The sequence below is a fragment of the Micropterus salmoides genome, unplaced genomic scaffold (genome assembly GCF_014851395.1).
Source record: "Micropterus salmoides isolate LMB-PRFRI ecotype aquatic unplaced genomic scaffold, ASM1485139v1 Ms_hic_scaffold_12, whole genome shotgun sequence".
Classification (NCBI taxonomy): domain Eukaryota; kingdom Metazoa; phylum Chordata; class Actinopteri; order Centrarchiformes; family Centrarchidae; genus Micropterus; species Micropterus salmoides.
Genome location: NW_024040263.1, coordinates 22,311,984 through 22,333,676, shown reverse-complemented (window position 1 = coordinate 22,333,676; position 21,693 = coordinate 22,311,984). Strand labels below are relative to the sequence as shown.

Here is a 21,693-nt window from a genome sequence, read left to right as displayed (position 1 = left end):
AGACTATGGACACGTTACACTGACATCCTTCACTGTCACTACCCCATCACGCACACACACACATGCACACACACGCACACACACACACACACATACACACACGTACACACGTACACATGCACACACACGCACATTGCCCTGTGTGGCTTTACAGCCAACATGTTTCCTATTAACTTCCATTCAGCCGGCTGGGTATTAAGTTGTTCAAAGATGTACAGTCGAGAGCCTCAAATCACAGCGGATTACCCACAACCTCCAAGACCAAATCAGCCGGGCAATTTGTTGTCCAACCTGGTTATGTTCTCTGTCTCAGGTGATTTGAGTTGAAGGCTGCTGTGTGCTGAGTAAAGCAGTGTTGTTTTCATGTGGTTACTATTTGATTCAAGATGAGAGGAGATTCACAGAAAATATCCCTTTACGTTTTAGGTGTTTAGATGACCATTGTGTTCAACAGTAGAATAGGTCCGGAATATAATCGATATCAAAACAGTGGAGTGTAAAGTTTAAAGTCCCCCAGTTACAAATGTGGTCAATGAAAGTGGATCTATAATGGAAAACTAAGAAGTAATAGGCAAAAAGGTGAATTACTTTTTTATTATTAAGTCCCTTTTTCTTGTCACTTATGTGACATAAAGAATGTACGGTTTTGACAAAACTCGCAGAGATTATGCATTTTCACAGAGTTCTGCCAAACTATACCACCTACATCTCCTAAATGTCTCTCCTTTTGTGTTTGTTTGTCAGATCTGATAAACAACGGGCCTAATCAGTGCAGCCTGTGACACTGAAACAATTTGTGGCAAACAGATCTCAAAAGGACACCGATTCTGAACAATGTTATTAATTCACAGATCACTCTTTAGCCATGTTAGCAGCACGTTATTAGGAATAGCAATGTTAGTTGGTTGGTCCACCACTTCGATCCAGTCTGAAATATCTCAAAGACCGTTTAATGGATTACCATGACATTTTGTAGAGACATTCGTGGTGGCACTTTTCTTCTTGTGCCACTACAAGTTTGACTCATTTGTCTGTATAACTATTGGATGGATTTCTATGAAATCTGCTTCAGATGTTTATGTCCCCCTCAGGATCAATTGTACTAACTTTTGTGATTTCTTGAGACTTTTCATGTAGCGCCACAGCCATGTCAAAATTTGTCCATTAACTTTGTTTGTAACAAAGAACCTGTAAAAACAATGCCATTGCCATTACCCTGTGTTGCACCTTGTGTTTAGTGATAATTAGCAAATGTTAGCATTGTCATTGTGAGCAGCCTCACAGAGCTGCTATCATGGCTGTAGTCTTGTTGCTAGACTACTCCACTTTTTGTTATAACCCACTCAGCCATATGAATACTGACCTGCATCATGTTACTGATCAGCCAAAGAATTACTGCATCACTTTTGGACCATATATACAGTTTGCATGTTAGCATAATGTTATGCTGACCGAGAGCACACACAGTAAGACCTCTTATACTGTGTAGTATAATAAGTGTGTAGCGTACAGTTCACTTTATCATGTATCCTTCGCTGTCTCCTTGAACTGTATGTGAGGTCCAGTTTTCCAGTGCCATTTGTGTCAACATTTACTCTCCTGCTTCATATGTTGATATGTCTCTTCATCACAAATCTGTGTTTTTATTATTCTCAGTTGGACCGATTAGTCCGATTCGGACTATATTTTATTAGTCACAACTGGCTTGTAATGTTTTATCTAGTTTTATTAAGAATATTTCACACACTTATCTGAGGCCTCTGTCTTGTTGTAAAAACTCTAAATTCCTCTGCTGAGCTGGATCAGAGCAACGTGTCAGTGAAAACATATTAATAAACATTCTGTACATGTGTCAGCCACCTCTATAATGCCAGGTCTCAGCTGAGTAAGCACAGTATAGAAATCCCATAATCATTTCTGAATGTGCCCAAAAGGCCCAAACATGCAACCCTCAACCTGCAAACCTCTTGGTCCACATCCAAACCATGTCTCATGTTCCTCGTACATATCTACACACAGGTCAGAGGTAAGAGCTGTACCATGAAATTAATCCGCTCTACATTGTTCAACTTTATTAGAGCTGACAGCTTTATAAAACTACATAGACTCCCTGGAGCTGAGGACGAGTAATGAACCAGCACAAATTAATACTTTTGAAACCCTTAGGTGTTAAAATATCAGCTAGGGATGTTAATGGGCAATATATATGCCTTTTCTCTTTTCCTCTTTCTTTTATGCCTTTTACTGAAAAAAATATGCTGAATAGGTTTCAGTTCTAAGGTGGAAAATGTCAAGTGATAGTTCTGTTGAATTATTCATTGAGGCTCAAAGTGGTTGTTCCAATGCAATGCAAGACTGTTTTCACGCGGTTTTGGCCTGGTGATGCTTTTCTGTTTGAATTGGAGAACCTGCAGCAGGAAATCTTGTCTCCTGTGATTTGTTTCTCTCCAAGGAAAGAGAGGATGCATGGTCTGTGGCACAACTTATCCCACCTGTCTGAGGTGTGGTGCAGCCGCTTTTTATCACCATCAAAATAAGTAGGTAACTCCTTATGAAGGTTATTGAAAGTGAGACATTTCTCAAAACTTTTCCTCTTCGAACCTGCATCAAGACATATTTAACAGACAGTATTATGATTAAACCGAATGACTCCCTGTAATGTGAAATAGGTTGCTCATACTGCTGAACCCACTAAAAATCAACACTCGACTCGCTGGTGTCGTGCCAGAGCCAGGCAAGCGGGCAATATAACCGGGCCCAGCAGCCTCTGTCGACATATCGTCAGCTAATGGCGGAGGCGAAGAGACCAAAGAGGACATTGACGGAGCATAGCTAAGACAATAAAAAGAGAGAGTGACCGACCAAGAGACTGGGTGGCAAGCTAGCCAACAAAGCTTGACAGCAACCGGTGCAAGAGATGTCCGAGTGTGTTATCTTGTAAGTTTGCTAACATCGACTGCAGATTTATAGCCTGCGGCTAAACCTCTGTCTGATTTTGCTCGAGTTGGCAACTTTGCTAACACAGAGTTAACAAGTGCAACAACAAGTTGACCAAAGAGGACATTGACGGAGCATAGCTAAGACAATAAAAAGAGAGAGTGACCGACCAAGAGACTGGGTGGCAAGCTAGCCAACAAAGCTTGACAGCAACCGGTGCAAGAGATGTCCGAGTGTGTTATCTTGTAAGTTTGCTAACATCGACTCCAGATTTATAGCCTGCGGCTAAACCTCTGTCTGATTTTGCTCGAGTTGGCAACTTTGCTAACACAGAGTTAACAAGTGCAACAACACAAGACACAGCAAACCAGCAAATACGTTATTACTTACTAGTCTACTTATTACTTCTACTTACTTACTAGACCAGCTCAGCATCTTTATCTTGCATCCTCTCAGCTCTTTTAGCTCACGCCAACAAGTAAAGCCAGTCTGATATTTACTCTTGTCTGGTCTCTTGCTCGGCCACTCTCTCTTTTTCTCTTCCTCACTTACTCAGACGTCATCATTTTCGGTCTTTCTGCATCCTCTGCCATGATATCCATGCTGAGAATACTGAACTATCTTCTTCTAAAGAACTTAAATGTAAATTATATACTTTTTGCTTATTCTTGTAGCTTGCCTGCTGAAGATTTGTGTTAGTGCCGTCGTCGTGATAAATGTCCTACTGCACTATGATTCCAATGTTACATAGCGCAGTGTCTAGCGCAGTGAGCCCCGGTTGGTAATGACAATGACACTGTTCACCCTATTACAAGTCAGTGTACATTCAAAATGAATGTTAAGCTGTTATGTTAAGATATAATTACAACATAATGTTGCTTTAAATGACAAAATATTGTTTGTCCATGTCCTCTGGAACGACACGTAGAATTGTTTTCTGATCTGTGTCCGCAATTGGCAGGACGCCATTTGTCTGTGCCTTCCTAAACCGTTACAAATCGCTGTTGGTAAAGAAATCAGTTTTATAATGTGACAACACTGTGGTTAAGGTTTGGTTAGGTTTGAAAACAATGTCAATCAGGTGTAGAGAGGCCTCAAGGATTGGATTAAAATGATTACTTCGTTAAGGTTTGGGAACCTTCCTCGTGGTTACAATAATAAACACTTGGTTACGGTTAGGGAACAATTGTGGTGGTATGTTTTAAAAACAAGCAAAAAAATGTTTCCTCATCATTTTGATTTTAAAAAGTAATTTACACAGCATTCTGTTTCTCTCAGAATGGATTTGCTGTTGCAGATTAGTATATACCGTAAATTCTAGGAGACAGAGCGACCGGAGCGATACTGTGTGGCTCTCACCAACATTGACATACAAATTGCAGACAGTTTACTGCTAAACTGAAAGCAGTCACTGATGAAGAAAGTCAAACAACAACAAGGTATATATATATAACAAGGTAAAGTCCCAGATATTTTTCTCAGGAGTTGAAAGAACAAGTTAAAGCTCAAAGGAAAGTGAATACCGAGCTTCACTCAGGTGGGCAGAAACTCGACTCCAGTGGTATGCTCATGTTGCTCCATGTCTGCTGGGTAGGCATTTGTCTGCTAACAGGCCAGACGTAACATCATGATAAGCCGATCCAGGGTAATTTTCTGTAAATTTGTTTTTAACCTCTCTGCCCCTAACGGTCGAAAATCACTTTATGTAACTTTAAGTCAATGAAATATACAAGGAAACACTGCTTTTGACAGATAAAATACAAACATGTATAACTAATTTTATTCCATATGACTTTATTGAAAAAGGGCTTGAGTATCATAGCTAAAATACTGCCTCTTGGTTTACAAACAGTGACAATACAGAGGATAATGCTCTAATAGGTCTCACTTATATAAAGAATATGTGTCATAAGCTGCCTCAAAAGAAAAACAATTATTTCACATTGTCTCAGGGTCCAAAGTAGAACACATGCATTCACTTTTGATTCATTTGTTATCTCACTAATTGCAAGTAAAAGTGAACCTGAATTTGAAATTGTTCCAAATATTACACCCAAAAACTTTGTGTAAAAGCTCTATATATTTTTTCTAAAATGTTAAATGATTCCACAGGGGCCAAAGCACTAAACATAAAGCACTTAAAGTCTGATTAATAAAACAAATGACCTGTTATTACATTTGTATCTCATTAATGTAAATCAGTAATGAAACTAGTGCTGCTAACAGTATGGTTAATACTTTTCCTGTTATTGAGATAATTATCACATTATAAATTAGAAAGTTTACAGAAGTTAAAAAAACAACCTATTCCCTAGATTATGGAGTAACGCTACAGTTTAGTTAACAAACCAATTTGGGAATGGATGGCGGTTTTGTAATGAAATTAAGACATTATTGCATTTGGAAATTTTTATCTTATTTAACAATGTGTTTAAACAAATTAGTATAATAATATAAAATGAATGTCTATTAACTTCTATTATATTCATGGGAAATTAATAACACTTACAGGATTATTGCAACATTAGCTGCAAATTGATATGATTATCACCTGTGGGCAGGCATTCAGCAAATAGACCATGTAAAACAAACACACAAAGACCATAACAATGACCGCCAGGACTTCCATTACAGTTTTAGGGGAAGAAAAGGGGCTCTAATTCTGCGGCATGACAGAAGTTGAGTGTAACAGGAAAAAAAAGCCCATGGGGTGCTGGGAGTGTCCAGATTGAAAGCACATGTTGGTCGCTTGGATCTCAACTCAAAGGTTTTGTTCTGTTTTGGCTCAGTGGCTCTATTGACACATCATACATCAGCCTCAGTAAAACTATTAAAAAAAACAAATCAAGTGTTCGACGGGGGACGACTGGTGGGCTGTGCTGAATAGTTTCCTGACTCATGTAACACAATGACAGCAGCTTTTGTTTTCAGTCACTGTGTGTTGGACTTCACCCGTGTTACATTTGGTTGATAAGGAAACGGTGTGGAGAGGACAACAAACCAGAAGGACGATACTAAATTTTTTTAACCAGATTTTACCACAAAATAACATTTTATTCCTTTGAAAAAGGAATGTGTTGCATACTGTGTATAACATATTTGCAAACAACTCATTACATATTTGTGAAATATTGCATGAAATCTTTAAAATGAAGTTTAATACATTTCTTGCATTGTATGGACTAGCCTTCATTTAGTAGCTACTGCCTACTGTACATTGCATTAACAAAAGCATTTAGTAAGATTATACACAATATAAAAATAAAACACTTACATTTAAAGACTCACATGATAATAAAGTGGCTCAAATATATGAAAAAAGGATAACTTTTTTTTTGTCACCGTGAACATTCTCTTTGTAACAATTATAATTCAGTTGTTTAATGTGACGAAATATTAGCTTTTCATTCCTACCAAGGACAGGTGTTGGTATGAACATACTGCAGCTGATTTACTCTGTTGTTGTGATATACATTTAACTTCTCCCTTTTGATACCCTTTGGGTAAAACATTAAGAATTATGATTATCTTCTACATTTTTCTAAGGATAAATGAAATAGGAAGTCATGCTTTTTGAGGTTCACAGGTTTCTTCGTGTTTTGTATGTTTTACTGTATAAATATTTGGTCTCTGTTTACTGATATGTTCAATCAACAAAAAGCTGCATTGATAAGTATTATTCCACTTCTTTATAGTATTTATCAGTACAGTATAGCTTTGACACAACATCAGCTTTCTATATCAGACTCTAACAACAGCGCTTTCAATATTTTGTGACTGGAAAAAACATAATTGTGTTTCATATAAGACATAGAGGTCACGACATCTCATCTTAAAGCTTGCATAAAATAAACTGTGAAAAATAATTATGTCAATGGCTCTGACCCCTTATACTGAATGTATAGCACCATCAAATCAGTGCTTGTTCCTCAGCAGTGTTTGTGAGCTTCCATCTGTTTTGCTCCTGATGGTGGCGCAAGCTTGAAGACAATTCATGATATTGTTGTAGCATGGCCTGCCCTGATTGGTCACTGCTTGTGACCCCATTGGCCAGCCTCTCTGTGTCTGTCCCATGACCCCCCAAGTCCTGGACTAATGCCTAATTCACCTCATATGAGACGTCTGAAGAGGTATTTAACATCACCATCTTAAATACTTTTAATTACAGTAAATGATAAGTAGAATGCACTCTTTTCAAAACCCAATAAAGTTGAAGTAAGTGTATTGCTGTAAATATATTTTCACTTGGGTGACGATATGCCTTGTGTAAGACAGAAAGCTCAAGTTGTTCCTTTATAGTCAGAAAATACTAGAGTTAGTTCATGTGAATCACATTCAAACACACACACACACACACACACACACACACACACACACACATCTGATATCAGAATGTGTCCCGTCAAAGTCTCTAAGGTATAATTGGGATGGCACGATTTGGCGGTGAAGTGCTGGTTCTGCAAGCGGTCCAGAGAGGTCCAGACAGGTACACACAGCGTGTTTGCATACATCCATAGTAGTGACAGGGAGATGTACAGGTTCTACTCAGGGATGGTAGATCTGACCACATACATGTCTTCCCCTTGTGTTTAGTTTTTCTTGTTAGTGCGTCTCTTAGATTTCTTCACCCTGGAGAGAGATTCAGAAGGATGAGTTATTTATTAGACTGAAAAAAAGGAGTCCATCTCTTGAAATAGACGATATGAATGGGCAGCAAGGCACTTATGAAAAGAATACACATGGTCATGGACATGTTAGGGCCTCAGGTGTTTGCAAACATTTTTGATAGGTGAACATCAAAATAAATGTAATTTATGTGTAACTGTAACTGAACATTGAAAAGGGTGATGCTGACAAAGAGCAGCAATGTTGTAAATAAAAAAACTCCCTCCCTCTATAAAAAAGGTTTGAAATGAGAAGAATTCAACGTTTGTTCCTCTGTCCCTTTGGGGACATCTCATTGACATAATGCATTACCTTGCCCCTTATCCCTAACCTTAACCATCAAAACTACATGCCAAACCTTAACACTTATGCTAACCCTAACCTTAACCTAAATGTAAACTGAACCCTAAAACCACAGTCTTTCCCTGTGAGGGACAAAAATATGGGGCCCCATGGGTAGAGACTGCTGTTTTAGGTTTAAGGGGACAGTCCCCATCGGTTCTTGTGCATTCAGGTTAAAGGACTGTTCAGAAAAAACTAAAGTGGTACATTACAAGAACAAGCTTGGAAGAATAGGGTTTTACAAGTTTTTTTCAGTCATTAGGGCCCGAGCACGACCGTGCGAGGTCCCTATTGAATTTGCTCGGATTATTTTTTTTTTTTTTTATTTTTTTTTTTTTTTTTTTTTTTTTTTTCTGCAAAGTAGGCCCAAATGACATGGCCTAAACATACTCGAAAACTCACCAAAATTTGCAAACATGTCAGAACCGGTGAAAAATTTCGTATTCTACAAGTTTCGCACATGGGCGTTGCAAAATGACTCGCTAGCGCCACCTAGAAAATTGGAAAAAATTAGCCCCTCGTTCACGTTCAACCTACATCTACGAAATTTTCTGGGGACATGTATCATGTCAAGACGCACAAAAAAGCCTCAAGAACCCATAGCCTAAAGTCAACAGGAAGTCGGCCATTTTGAATTTTATGGCCATTTTTGGATGATTTACACACTTCGTACTTTAACAAACTCCTCCTAGGGATTTAGTCGGATCGACGTCAAATTTCTGCTGTGCCTTCTAAAGGCATTGACGATGAAAAGTTGTGCTATTTGCGAGTTTTCGTCAATGGGCGTGTCCGTGGCGTCGATGATTCGCTATGAAACAGGAAGTTGTTGTAACTTCAGTGTACATGCTCACATCTGGACCAAACTGTACATCTAGGATGAGAGTCCCGCCCTGAACACATGTACATGCCGACATTCACCCACAGTCATAGCGCCACCTGCTGGCAACAGAAAGTGACCTTTAACGAAGCAGCCCCCGCCGCACGTTTCACCTACGTGCACGAATTTTCTGTGGTACGTGTATCTTGTCCAGACGCACAAAAAAGTCTCTTGGAGCCATAGCCTAAACCCAACACGAAGTCGGCCATTTTGAATTTTACGTCAAATTTTGGATGATTTACACACTTCGTACTTTAACGAACTCCTCCTAGGGATTTAGTCCGACCGACCTCAAATTTCTGCTGTGCCTTCTAAAGGCATTGAAGATGAAAAGTTGTGCTATTTGCAAGTTTTCGTCAATGGGCGTGTCCGTGGCGTGGCGTCAAAGATCAACTCTTCGCCATGACACGGAAGTTGTCGTAGCTTCAGTGTACATGCTCACATCTGGACCAAACTGTACATGTAGGATGAGAGTCCCGCCCTGAACACATGTACATGCTGATATTCACCCACAGTCATAGCGCCACCTGCTGGCAACAGGAAGTGACTTTTAACGAAGCAGCCCCCGCCGCACGTTTTACCTACGTGCACGAATTTTCTGTGGTACGTGTATCTTGTCCAGACGCACAAAAAAGCCTCTTGGAGCGATGCCCTAAAATCAACAGGAAGTCGGCCATTTTGAATTTTACGTCAAATTTTGGATGATTTACACACTTCGTACTTTAACGAACTCCTCCTAGGGATTTAGTCCGACCGACCTCAAATTTGTGCTGTGCCTTCTAAAGGCATTGAAGATGAAAAGTTGTGCTATTTGCAAGTTTTCGTCAATGGGCGTGTCCGTGGCGTGGCGTCAAAGATCAACTCTTCGCCATGACACGGAAGTTGTCGTAACTTCAGTGTACATGCTCACATCTGGACCAAACTGTACATGTAGGATGAGAGTCCCGCCCTGAACACATGTACATGCTGACATTCACAGACAGTCATAGCGCCACCTGCTGGCAACAGGAAGTGACTTTTAACGAAGCAGCCCCCGCCGCACGTTTTACCTACGTGCACGAATTTTCTGTGGTACGTGTATCTTGTCCAGACGCACAAAAAAGCCTCTTGGAGCGATGCCCTAAAATCAACAGGAAGTCGGCCATTTTGAATTTTACGTCAAATTTTGGATGATTTACACACTTCGTACTTTAACGAACTCCTCCTAGGGATTTAGTCCGACCGACTTCAAATTTGTGCTGTGCCTTCTAAAGGCATTGAAGATGAAAAGTTGTGCTATTTGCGAGTTTTCGTCAATGGGTGTGTCCGTGGCGTGGCGTCAGAGATCAAGTCTTCGCCATGACACAGGAAGTTGTTGTAACTTCAATGTACATGCTCACATCTGAACCAAACTTTACGTGCTTGATAACTCTCCCACCCCGCTATGGAGGACCGATCCTGACACAGTCAGAAATAAATACAGAAATAAATAAATGCTCAATAAATAAATAAGCATCCAATTAAATACACAAAAAAATTAAGTAAATAAATAAATGTAGGTAGTAATTAAATTATACAAGGAGACATAAATGTATATATTTTAATTAGTGCCTTTACTTATTCACCTTTGTTATAATTACCTTATTTGTTTATTCAACTTTATTTATTACTAATTTTTTTAATGTATTATTTATGTGTGTGTTTTAATATTTTTGTCTGTTTTATTCTTCCTTTGTATTTATTTACCTTATTATTTTCACCCATGGTATTTATTTCTGCCTGTCTTTTTTAAATTTTTGTATGCATTTCTGCCTCATTATGCAAATGAGGAGGGGCTGTGTCTCAAGGGGTCATCTTCTCTGCTATTGGTGGACCAGTCAGACAGGAGAGCTCCTACTCTGCCTGCAGACATCAACGATCTTGCCCCTCACACAGTCAGATGGCTTCCTTCAGTGCGCTGAGGTGTTTAACAACTCTGAAGACAATACTACCAGCAATGTCTTCCTTCTCTTTTCACGTAGAAGCACCGACAGACAGTGCTTTCAGTTTGCTGCATGCATGGACACAGAACTGCGGTATAGGGAGAAGCACACGGTCAGCTGGCTGCAGCTAAATCTGGAGTGCACTCGTATTCAATTCTGTATGGTAAATTCAGTTTTAACGGAGCAGAGCGAGCTGACAGGCAGAGTTAGAGACTTTTCTGTCTGTTTCTCTCTTTACAAAGACGCATGTTGCAGTCAGAGTCTTCTCTGAGATGCGAGCACGACATACAACACAATTTATCAAATTACACAACGGATATACAGTATGAAAATAAGATTGATTGGATTATACTCACAGGACGTATAAAACTCTTACATGGGTCTATTAAAAGTAAAGTAACACAAAAATGTCAGGGAAATTACTTTACTTAGATTTAAGTACTGCAGTTGTACATTTGAAATACCTTCCTACCTTTCTGATAGGAAGCCTTCTTGAGGTGGTAAAACATTTCTTCTTATATTCTGATTTGAGTTGTGGACAACTATGACCACATGAATTAAAAAAACATTTCACTGCCCAAGTCAGCTATAACACAAGTCTTGATCATCAGACTACATGCTGTACAGTATTTGTGGACAGATTTTGTCCCAGGATTTCTTATGCATTTCTTCTTCTTCGTTGCATGATTTAGAATAATAAGGTGAGAAATGGGTCTATTCTGAGTTCATCCTGCACTGCAGCAGCTAATAAAGTCCATTTAATCCCCAAAACGCTTTTCTTTTAGGCAGGCTGGAGCAGAAAACAACTCACCTTTCTCAAGTTGTACAGTAATGTCACATGTGTATGAAGGTGGATCAAACAAGCTAATCTTAAATGTCAAAGTAGAGAGGAGCCTAGTAGGCCTATTTATTTTCATTCATTACACAATATGAATAAGCTATGCAGACAGTTGTAAAGAAAGAACATCTTTTCTTCTGTTCTCTACTTGTTATAGTTACACAGTATTAGGGGTGTGGGCTGTATTAAAAGTATCCACTGTTCTCCCATGCTCTAACACACAGTAACGATGAAATGTGTGCTGTTCTCACATTCTTCCTCTGTATCTACACATAAACAACAAGGCAGGGAAATATAAAAGGAATTTATTTTATTGTTTGGGTACATTATTGTTCAGTGTACATGCTCACATCTGAAACAAACTTTACGTGCTTGATAACTCTCCCACCCCGCAGACATCTACACACCAATACCGATTTATATTCATAGCGGCAAGTGCTATGTAGCTCCACGTAGGGGACACAGGAAGTGACATATAGCACCTTCATGCGGCGTCGGAACCGCGTAGGAAATTCACAGCCGCACCGGCAGAGCTCCAGAATGTGCAACTCGGCCGGCTCACGTGCGGACGCGCTACTAGTGCGAGGGCCCGCCCAACGCTGCTTGCAGCTTTAATTAATATATTTGGGTTTTTGGGGGGGGGGGGGGGGGGGGGGGGGGGGGGGGGGGGGGGGGGGGGCTCATCAGACAATAGCCACATTTTTTCTTGTAAATTTAAACTTTAAGTCTTGGAAATAATTGCTCCTTACAATGGCCCTTATACACAGACATGAACACCACTGCTGTAACACAGGATTTTGCTGTGAACACTCCATTCATTCAAGACTCCTATCATGAGTGCTGAAACAGCGCAAAGACACATTAACACACTTAACTAACACTAACACTAAACTTTGTAACTGCAGTTTTATTCATTTTCACATTTTTTCTGTATATGAAACCTTACTGAAAAAGCTTAAATTCATGGGTAAAGGCTGCTTCTCAGCTGACAAAACTAAGGATGTGTTTAACTTAGCTCTCTCTACCTACCTCAATGAACAGTGATAACTCCCAGGACAAAAACTACATTTAAAATATAATCTGTATTCACGTAAGTCCTTTACTAAAACAATAAACAATATTTCGTAATTCACAGAAATGACTTTATTGTTTGTTTTCACATTGCTTTTAAAGTGTTTAATGGTATTTTAAGTAGCAGTGCTAATCACCACCAGACATGTTGGGAAAAATTATTTTATGAGGAATGGACACATTTTAACTGCATGCTCATTAAAAACTGAATGAGCTGCTGCAGTTTTTGCTATGAATAGTTTTCACCCACAATGGATGGAGCAACTCTGTCGCTGTTTTGCACTTAGTGATTAAATTAAATGGAAATAAAGAAATCATGTTAAAATACAATAAAAAACATGATTAGGTGCTTTAACTGCTGTGAGCGAGCTGGGAGGGAAAACAAGATGAACATTTGACTCTTCTGCAGGCTTGGCTGAAGTCTCAGACACATCCGTGTGAGAGAGAAGGACACAGTCAAACCAGTGGCAGATTTATCACTATTCTTTCTTGATGCTAATTATTTCACAGACAATAACTCAGCTGCTTACATCAACCATGTCAGTGATTTCAGAGAGTAATCATCAGCAGGAAACTGAGAAATGGCCATTTTTAACAGCAGTTTATTTTTTTCTTTGTAAGATCTAAACTCACTGGAGAAGAGAGCTGTATTTCATTTCTGCCTTTGTCAGCGTAGCTTGTGTGTGCTGAGAGAGAGAGAGAGGAGGGTTTTTTTCTCACTTGTTAATGGCATTCTTTAAGTACTGCTGCAGCCACTTGGTCTCTGGGTTGATGCAAACTTCCCTGTTGTTCTTCAGCTTGGCACTGTGGGAGAAAAAAAAGTAGAGTTTGAGGGATTAGGCGCCACATTCTGGATATTTCTGCTAAACTGTCCCGAATGGATGAATTTCACTGTCAAGTGATTATTTGTGTGATTATCCCGTTTTAACATTGAGGTGCATGTTTGGTTTTATAACTGTACACTGTTGCTTACATGAAGCGGGAGCAGCAGAGATAGAGAGAGGGAACAAATAATTTTAGTCTAACCCAAACTCACATGTAATAAATCAGGTTCAAGGACGTGTACTGGAGAATGCTTTCACCTCTGGCCTTCCTTTGTAGCCCAGCATCCGGTGATGGTGTACAGTACAGAGATTGTATCCATTGTGTTAGCTGAGTGGTCAACCAAACTGTAACAAGACCTCTCAGTAACCCCAAGGAAATGTGACTGGCATTTTAATTAACATGGATGCTTGAAAAAGCTCATTCAAGTTCCTTTGTTGGTTCTCTTACTTTCCATTTTAGGGTTTATCTTGAATGAGCAGGTGGGTTTAGTTGCGAGAATGCATACATGTAAGCATATATGTGTTTATTTTGGCAAACTGGCACTATTTAAACTATGCTGAATTAGCTATTAGCAGTTCCTGTTTACAATTTACCTATAGCTGTAAAGACAACTATCAGTGCATTACTTTAATACAATACAATAAAGAAAATGATTCTCAGGTAAGTTCTGGGATTATAAGTGACTTTTTAAAATGTTTTTAATTTTTGGATGTTAATTGACGAAGTTATAACTGCGAGATTGTGTATGAATTCTGACTAATTGGGTGCTAAAGATTTTAAAGTAGGCTACCTTACTTGCCTTTTACCTCACATGTCTCTCTCTGCACCCCCTTTCAACTCTCCCTGAGTTGCTCTAATGCCTCTTGCACAGAGCCCGCAGTTTCAATTCATGACAGTACCCATTGAATCAACCTGGATCTTGATTGATAGAGGTAAACCATCCCAACAAACCTCAGTCATATTATGTCTGTGTAGAAAGATTTTTTAAACCTCCCTTCAAAGGTCGGCGTGTCCTTGAATGCACCAAGAACATTTTTAGAACAGTTCTTCACACAGCCAAAAGACCAAGCAACAATAAATATAACTTTGACTTCAAATAAAAGTGAAAAATTCTTGACTGTGATGTTTCACCTTACTCAAGCAAGTTTAAACTCTCTGCAAGTTGAAGCATGAAGTGCTGAAATGAATGGAAAAGAATGACTTCTTGCAACGTAAGACAATAAACCCAACATAGCCTATAATTATAAATGTACTACACAGGCAATTTGTTGTTTTTAAACTTAAACATACAGACCACTGGTATCATTTTTAAACCGAAATGTGCTATTATTAATATTTATGAGATAATGTTCTAAAGGCCTTTAACTTGAGCATTTGTATGGTTAATAAATCACAATAACAACATCATCATTTCTTATGGAAGCTCAATTCAACAAAAGCTCAACTTCATCTCCAAACCCCCGCCAGAATGTCTCACAACACATCCCAGTTAAAACCAGAGGATTACTACTTCTAACAGGCTGTCACCTTAATGTCAAGAGTAAAAAAATCACGCAGGTGCTGCTTAATTTAACATCAGCTAACCTGTAGTATTTTTAACTAAAAAAGGAACCCAAATTCTTTTGTCAGTTCACCTCTTGACATAAAATAAAAATATCTGCTCTATTTATGGTTCGACTTGTTGTGTTGAATCAATCAAGGGACCATGATGTTGAAATGGGCACAATATGTCAGGATAATATCTGATATGGTTTATGAAGGCTGAGCTCAGAAACACCTCAGCTAAGCTTTAAAAACTTCAGCACATCCTGCAACACATCAAAGCTGAGAACCAGAGGATTACTGTGCATAACAGGCTGTCATTCTCTGATCAGCAGTGAAAAATCACAGCTCTCTGTTTCCACTCAGGCACAGCTGGAGGGGAGGCACACATCACACTGTACTGTATGGCTTGTAAAGCTGTCTCTACACTGCACAAAAAAACATTTTAACTCATAGTGTGATGGAGAAGCATCAAGCTCAGGCTGGTTTGGTTTAAAAGGTTTGAAAGTCATGAGTGATACTGGATCCTAAATTGTGTTAATTAGGGGGATTATTATACCTGCCACAATTATTTTAGGACCCTGTAAAACAAGTAAAGCTCCAGGTCTCCACTTATTTGTTTAGGCAAAGGGAGTGTGGAAGACTTTTCTACAGGATCCAACTGGATTTATGGCAAAACATCCAAAGGGCCTGTTTAAGTTCTGTTTAAAATGCTATTTTGTGTTTTTTTATAGAATGAAATCTTGTAAATGACTAGAATTTTCTTCATGATTGTTTAGTTGTAGTTCTGTTTCTGCTGCTTATCTTGTCCAGAACACACTTCAAATTTTTTTAATCTCAATTAGGCATTCCTGGTTAAATAAAATAAAAACATAATTTTCATACATTTTCATGTAATGGACTTTTGATTATGCAACATATTTCAAGAAACTGTAAATAAAATGTATCTTGAAAAGCTGAATGATTCCATTCACAAAAACATTTTCGTTGGACATTTTGATTTTTAAAAGAAAAAACATGCATTTTCCTCAATGCTTGGAGAAAATTTGGATTTCAAAACGTAGTATTGATCGATTGTGTTTTCTGATCAGAATGAATATTATTTGCTTTCATATATTTATAAGGCTTTTGCGGGATTTCAGGATGCTCCCACTTTGTGATGAACAGCTCTGTGGTCACAGAGAGTGTGTTGCGAGTGACGTCTTGCCTGTTGATGGAGAGCTGAGCCAAATATTTAGGAGAGGATTTGTTCTGTTATCAGACACAGCTGGGTGAGTTTCAGATCTGCCAGGGCGAACATGGGGGCAGGCAGCGGGGTCTCGTCCCCTCCAAGCATGTGGATCTCACACCTTGGTGGTAAAAGGTCGTGTATGAGAGTTAACAACTCAAGAGGTGTCTCGCCTCACTGCTCCTCTTTCTTTTCCCTGCATCTCTCCATCACAGCTTTGCAAATTAAACACATTCCTATGCGCCTCAAACTGCTCCCTCATCACTGCTTTCTGATTCAATCTGAACCCCTGCACTCTCCTCCAGCCCTGCTGCCCCGTTAACACGCCACCTCCCCTGTTCCTCGCCCCATTTAGATGCACACACACGAGCAAATGGCCCTTAAACTTAAAAGAGCAGTTCAGGAGCCTCAATCCAAGCATCAGCCCCAAATCCCTCAAACTAACATGCGAGTCAGGAGGCCAAACAGCTCAGTAACTGGATCTGTGTTTGCTTTTCCTCAGGGATGTCCGATTCTTCCCCTCCTTTTATTTTATTAGGGGTGGCTAGCTCATCCTCTCTGGAGCTTTTTGTTGCTGATGTGTCTCTCTTCATCCTGTTTATCTGTCTGTTTGTCTGGATGAACAACTGAGAGCCTAAACCTTAATTGACTTGGCTGGAATTTGAGGGCCGGAGTTCCACAAGCAGCAGGTAGTAATTACTTCACAGCAAGTTAATACCAACAGCATGCTGGGACGTGGGGGGGGGGCGGTGTGGGGATGGAGGGTAGGATGAGGGCACAGGGTGGGACACGGGGTGGGAGGGCAGAGGGTGTAGTGTTACTGGCTTTCTTTCATCTGCCTCAATAGAGATATCGGAGCAGCTCTGCAGGCTCCTCGTCTGAATGACTTCTTGACTCCTCTGGCAGTTTTCTGGAGGGAGGTTAGAGGGAGTTTGCTGTGTTCTGGCCAGCGTGCCATGTGTCCTCTCTGACCTTTTGCCACTCGCCCACCCTTCCTGACAGTCACCAGCCCCCCTCCCTTTTTGGCAGAAGCCCCACAGCCTTTTAGCCTTTTGGCTGTGAGGCTTCTGCCATCCTGTTTTCTAATGCAAACAAATGAATGGGGCTTTTTAGTTAATGTGTTCCTAGACCAGTGACAATTACAGTCAATGCAGTTTGAGGCAGGAAATAAAAAAAATGGAAGAGGGAATACAGGGGGTCAGCAGAAATACAAAGGTAATCACTTTGACCCTTAATTATTGCTTCCTTTACAAAACATAAATAGCCCCCACGAGCTCCGGCCTTTACCACTTTCCTCTCTCTGAGTGGATCGTGTTGTTTTAAACTCAGACCTCTCATTAGGGAAAGAATGGAAGGATATTAACACCATTCTTCGTACATCCACTCTCAATCTATATACACTGCATTTAGTTACTTATTCAAGTCAAATAATGATGAATAGTGAGGGAAATAAACACTAAAAAAGTAAACACATAAAAATTAAGAAAAAAGCACCTGGCCTGTCAGAAGGATTTGATGTCATGTGACACAATCTGATTTTGTGGAAATTGTGGAATTATCAATGAGAATCTAATAAAAATCAAGGATGGCAAATTTGTCAGCATCTTTAATCTGAAAAAATGACCACTGTTGTTCACTAATTTCAGTGTATTTTGAAGGGAAACAGTTGATTATTGATACTTGCTTCAAATGTACTTAAATGTTCTATTTTATGTGCATGTGTGTGAGTGTTTCATTATTATTTTTTTTCATCGAATAAAAATTTAAATTAATAAATAGGCCCAAGAATATAATGGAATTTATATATATATATATATATATATATATATATATATATATATATATATATATATATATATATATATATATATATATATATAATCCTTTAAGCTACATTTTATTGTGATCATTTGGTACATCCCCACTTATTGCATTCCTAAAGATTCTCTACACCCAAATGGCGTTAAATTAACTGCATCTCACTATGAAAATGTTTGAGATCACACTCACTCGCACAAGCACAATATGATGAGATCGACCAGATACCACTGAGTGGAATTATTGCACACGATGCTTAGGCGTGCTTATGGGGCGCGGCCATTACTGAATACTAGAAACCTCACTCTGAGCAGCACCATTAAAATACAACTAAATACACCAAAATGTGAAAGAATGAGTGATAGAACCCTTTAAACAATCACCAGCAAATAAATGTCTTCAAGTTAATCACCACAGTAATGTTGCGCTCATTTACTTACATGACTTGGAAGGGGCAGTTGGGTGTGTGGAGGAACTTGAGCTCTTTGATGGACCGCTGAGGAACCGTGTTGAGGGTGGACCGACACCAGCACCGCTCTACCAGGCTGATGGGCTTTGCTGCAAAGACACAACAAGGAAAATTATGAATTAGCATTAGTGGTAGTGAAAGAAAAAGTGATGAAACTACAAAACAAGTAAAGTTGCAGTTAAAACAAGTAGACCACATTCATAGGGCTCAGTGTTGTGGGAACAAGGTGTCATTTCAGCTGTTCAACCTACAAATACATTAACCAATGTGGCAGAACTCAGACTTCAAGATATCTCATTTTGCACTGAAGCATTTTAGGTTTGTTAAACAGAAATGTATTTTTGCTAGTGGTAACTCACACATAATGAATTCAATTATTTTAATAAATATGCTGTATGCAGAAGTAGATAAAGGAACGGCTATATAGTAAACTGCCTACATCTACGTCCAAATAATTTAAATGTTTCATTGCTCATGAAACAGAGATTTGGTCATTCCGGTCCATATGAGGATTTAAATATTTACATCACCTTAAATTAAAATCCAAATTCCAAAATAGCAGCTTCTACTTAATTTCAGTTGTGATTAAATGCACCACTTACCTCAGTGGACAAATTAAAAGCATGTTTAATCTACTGTAACGTGCCTTCATAAAGCATGGGAACGTATGACTTTACCAGTAAATGCTCTGAACAACTTGTTCATTAAAAAGAGCTTAACTCCTTTTCTGACCTGTGTCTCACACAGACACACATGCAGAATTTCAGCTTTTCACTCCCATAGCATTCAGACCGGCCACTCTAATGGAGAAGGGTCCTCGACATTCAATTTCCAATATTTGCCTCTTTTATGAAAGAGCACTCAGCGGCTCAGACGGCATCAGCTGGCTTTGTACAAATGACCTCAAGAACATTCTTAAAATGATTACAAATCACCCCTGTGCCTCCATAGAGGCTTGTTGGGGACCCAGAGGGCCACAGATGCACACTAATAACTCCAAGTGCACGTTATTACAAACTGATTGTCGATTTGTACTTATTTGCCTTGTTTGAAATACAGTCTATGAATTTTCCAAAGAAATGATGATGTTTATAAAAATGTCAGTGAAAAGATGAAGAGAAACACCCTGTAATAAAACTTTAAATCTGGAATCCATCCTAATAGCCTTGATGCTGTATAAACCATGAATATAGCATACAAATAGTTCAAAAGACAAACCAATTCATTGAGGGTGCAGTGTATGTCAAGAAGTCACTTAGCAGATGCTGATTTTGACGACATTTAGCAAATTGCAACAAATCATTCTCTGTATCAGCCATTTCCTGCCCAGATAAAATCACTAAATGAAGTGCACCTGGTGTAACTAACAGACCTTTTAATTCTGGGGTTCAACATATTCCTATTGATATGGATGCAACACCAAATGTCCTGCCACAAATGGCTAAATCCTCAGTAATATGAGCCTAATGATTCACACCCATTCAGGGTCTTTTCTCATGCAAACTAAGGGATCATTATGCAGCACACAGCACTGGGGCCAGAAGCGAGCATCCACTTCTATCACCACTGCATTGTTTATCTCTAATTAGAAACTAATTAAAAGAAAGCAAAGGGAAAAGACAAATACACACATTTAGACTTAACTCTTTAATATGCAATCAGAGATTTTACCGGGGCCGAAACAACAAGCTTAGAATAACGCAGGCCAGGCGAGTCAACACCCCGGCTTGTCTCCTACCAAGGTTAACATGTGGGAGATTAATGTAGGGTCACTGTGGAAACTGCACTGCTCCTGTGGTACATTTAATCCAAAATACTAAATATCACAACATTTGGAATGTTTGAAATTATGTTTATTTATTTATTTTTTTGAGAAAACAAATTCCCTTAAATGTCACAAAAAATGCTGTGGTATTGTAGATTACTGATTACAATCAATATGTTTTAATTTAACTTCAATACTAGTAATCTGAGGCTGCAATTAACAATTATTTTCATTGCTGGTGAATCTGCTGCATATTTTCTAAATTCGGGATTTCAAGCTGACATCTTCATGTTGCTTGTTTTCTGCAACCAACAGTAAAAATCCAAAGATATTCAACATGCTTTCACAGAGATAATCAGCAAAAGAAATTGGATGAATAAAAAGTATTTGAAAAGTGAAATTTGGGCATTTTGCTTAAAAAAGGCTTAAACAATCAATTTTCTCAAAAAAGTTGCAGATAAATTTTCTGTGGATTGACTGTTTCAGCTCAGTAATCATTTAGTCCATACAGATAAATGGTGGATGGGATGTAAGTGTTTGGTAATTATTTTTCTATGTCTGAAACATGTGAGATGTAACAAAACAAAAGCAAAGAAGGTACCAAAGTGCTGGAGCCACAAGTGCAACAAGGGGCTTTGACAAAAAACTTTCTTTCTTGTCTGCAGCAAATTAAAGTCAATAAAACAAAGCAACTTCATAAGTTAAGCTTTGATAATGAAAAAGACGTTTAAACATGAAGCCAACAGAAATTTTCACTTAGATTCTAGACATTTACCTGATTATCTAATAAAGATGGAATTCAGAAATGTAAGAAAAGTTCCATCACAGCTAAGATTCAAATAATCCGGACAACAGAAGCCTCAACATTCAGACTATACACAACAAAATCAAAACTTTAAAACATGCTCAAACCAACAGTCACTCTGGATCACTAAAAACTGCCCGTGTCCCCTGTCCCTGTTTTGGACTCACCGTTGGAGGTTGGTACATGTGTGGCCACGGCCAGCAGAGCCATCAGGGCCAGCAGTTTGACATCCATGGTGATGAGCTAATAGGCTGCAGAAGGGGCTGCTCTCTCTCTAACTCTCTCTGCTACAATCCCGGGCACAACTGTGACCGTCCGCTCCACTCTGCACTTTGTTAAATCTTCAGATGGGAGAGTGAGAGAGTCCCACTTTCTCAGGAGGGAGGGGGGCGGGGTCCCAGTATGAGAGGAGAGGAGGGGAGGGGAGGGGAGGAGAAGGAGGGAGCACAGCAGCGAGTCAGCAGACACTTCCTCGATTGTAAATGTGTTGGCTGGGAGTCAAAGAGAAAGTCTGAGGAAAATTCTGTTCCTCACTTTCTTTCTTTTCACT

General features: G+C 39.2%; 1 protein-coding gene across 1 annotated transcript; it reads right to left on the bottom strand.

Moving 5' to 3' along the window:
* Nucleotides 1-5,956: 5,956 nt before the first annotated feature.
* On the bottom strand, nt 5,957-21,480 carry cxcl12b (chemokine (C-X-C motif) ligand 12b (stromal cell-derived factor 1)). The gene is made up of 4 exons (XM_038713974.1): nt 21,311-21,480; nt 18,545-18,662; nt 13,412-13,495; nt 5,957-7,566 (listed from the first exon to the last, which is right to left on the bottom strand). Exons 1-4 carry the CDS (start codon nt 21,375-21,377, stop codon nt 7,527-7,529), a joined length of 309 nt encoding a protein of 102 aa, XP_038569902.1. The 5' UTR covers nt 21,378-21,480; the 3' UTR covers nt 5,957-7,526.
* Nucleotides 21,481-21,693: the final 213 nt, after the last annotated feature.

Coding starts and splice junctions, on each gene's coding strand:
- cxcl12b (XM_038713974.1), bottom strand. CDS start 21,377: ATGGATGTCAAACTGCTGGCCCTGATGGCTCTGCTGGCCGTGGCCACA. Junction 13,496..18,544: donor AACTGCCCCTTCCAAGTCAT/GTAAGTAAATGA, acceptor TTTCTCCCACAG/TGCCAAGCTGAAGAACAACA. Junction 7,567..13,411: donor TTAAAGAATGCCATTAACAA/GTGAGAAAAAAA, acceptor ATCTCTCTCCAG/GGTGAAGAAATCTAAGAGAC.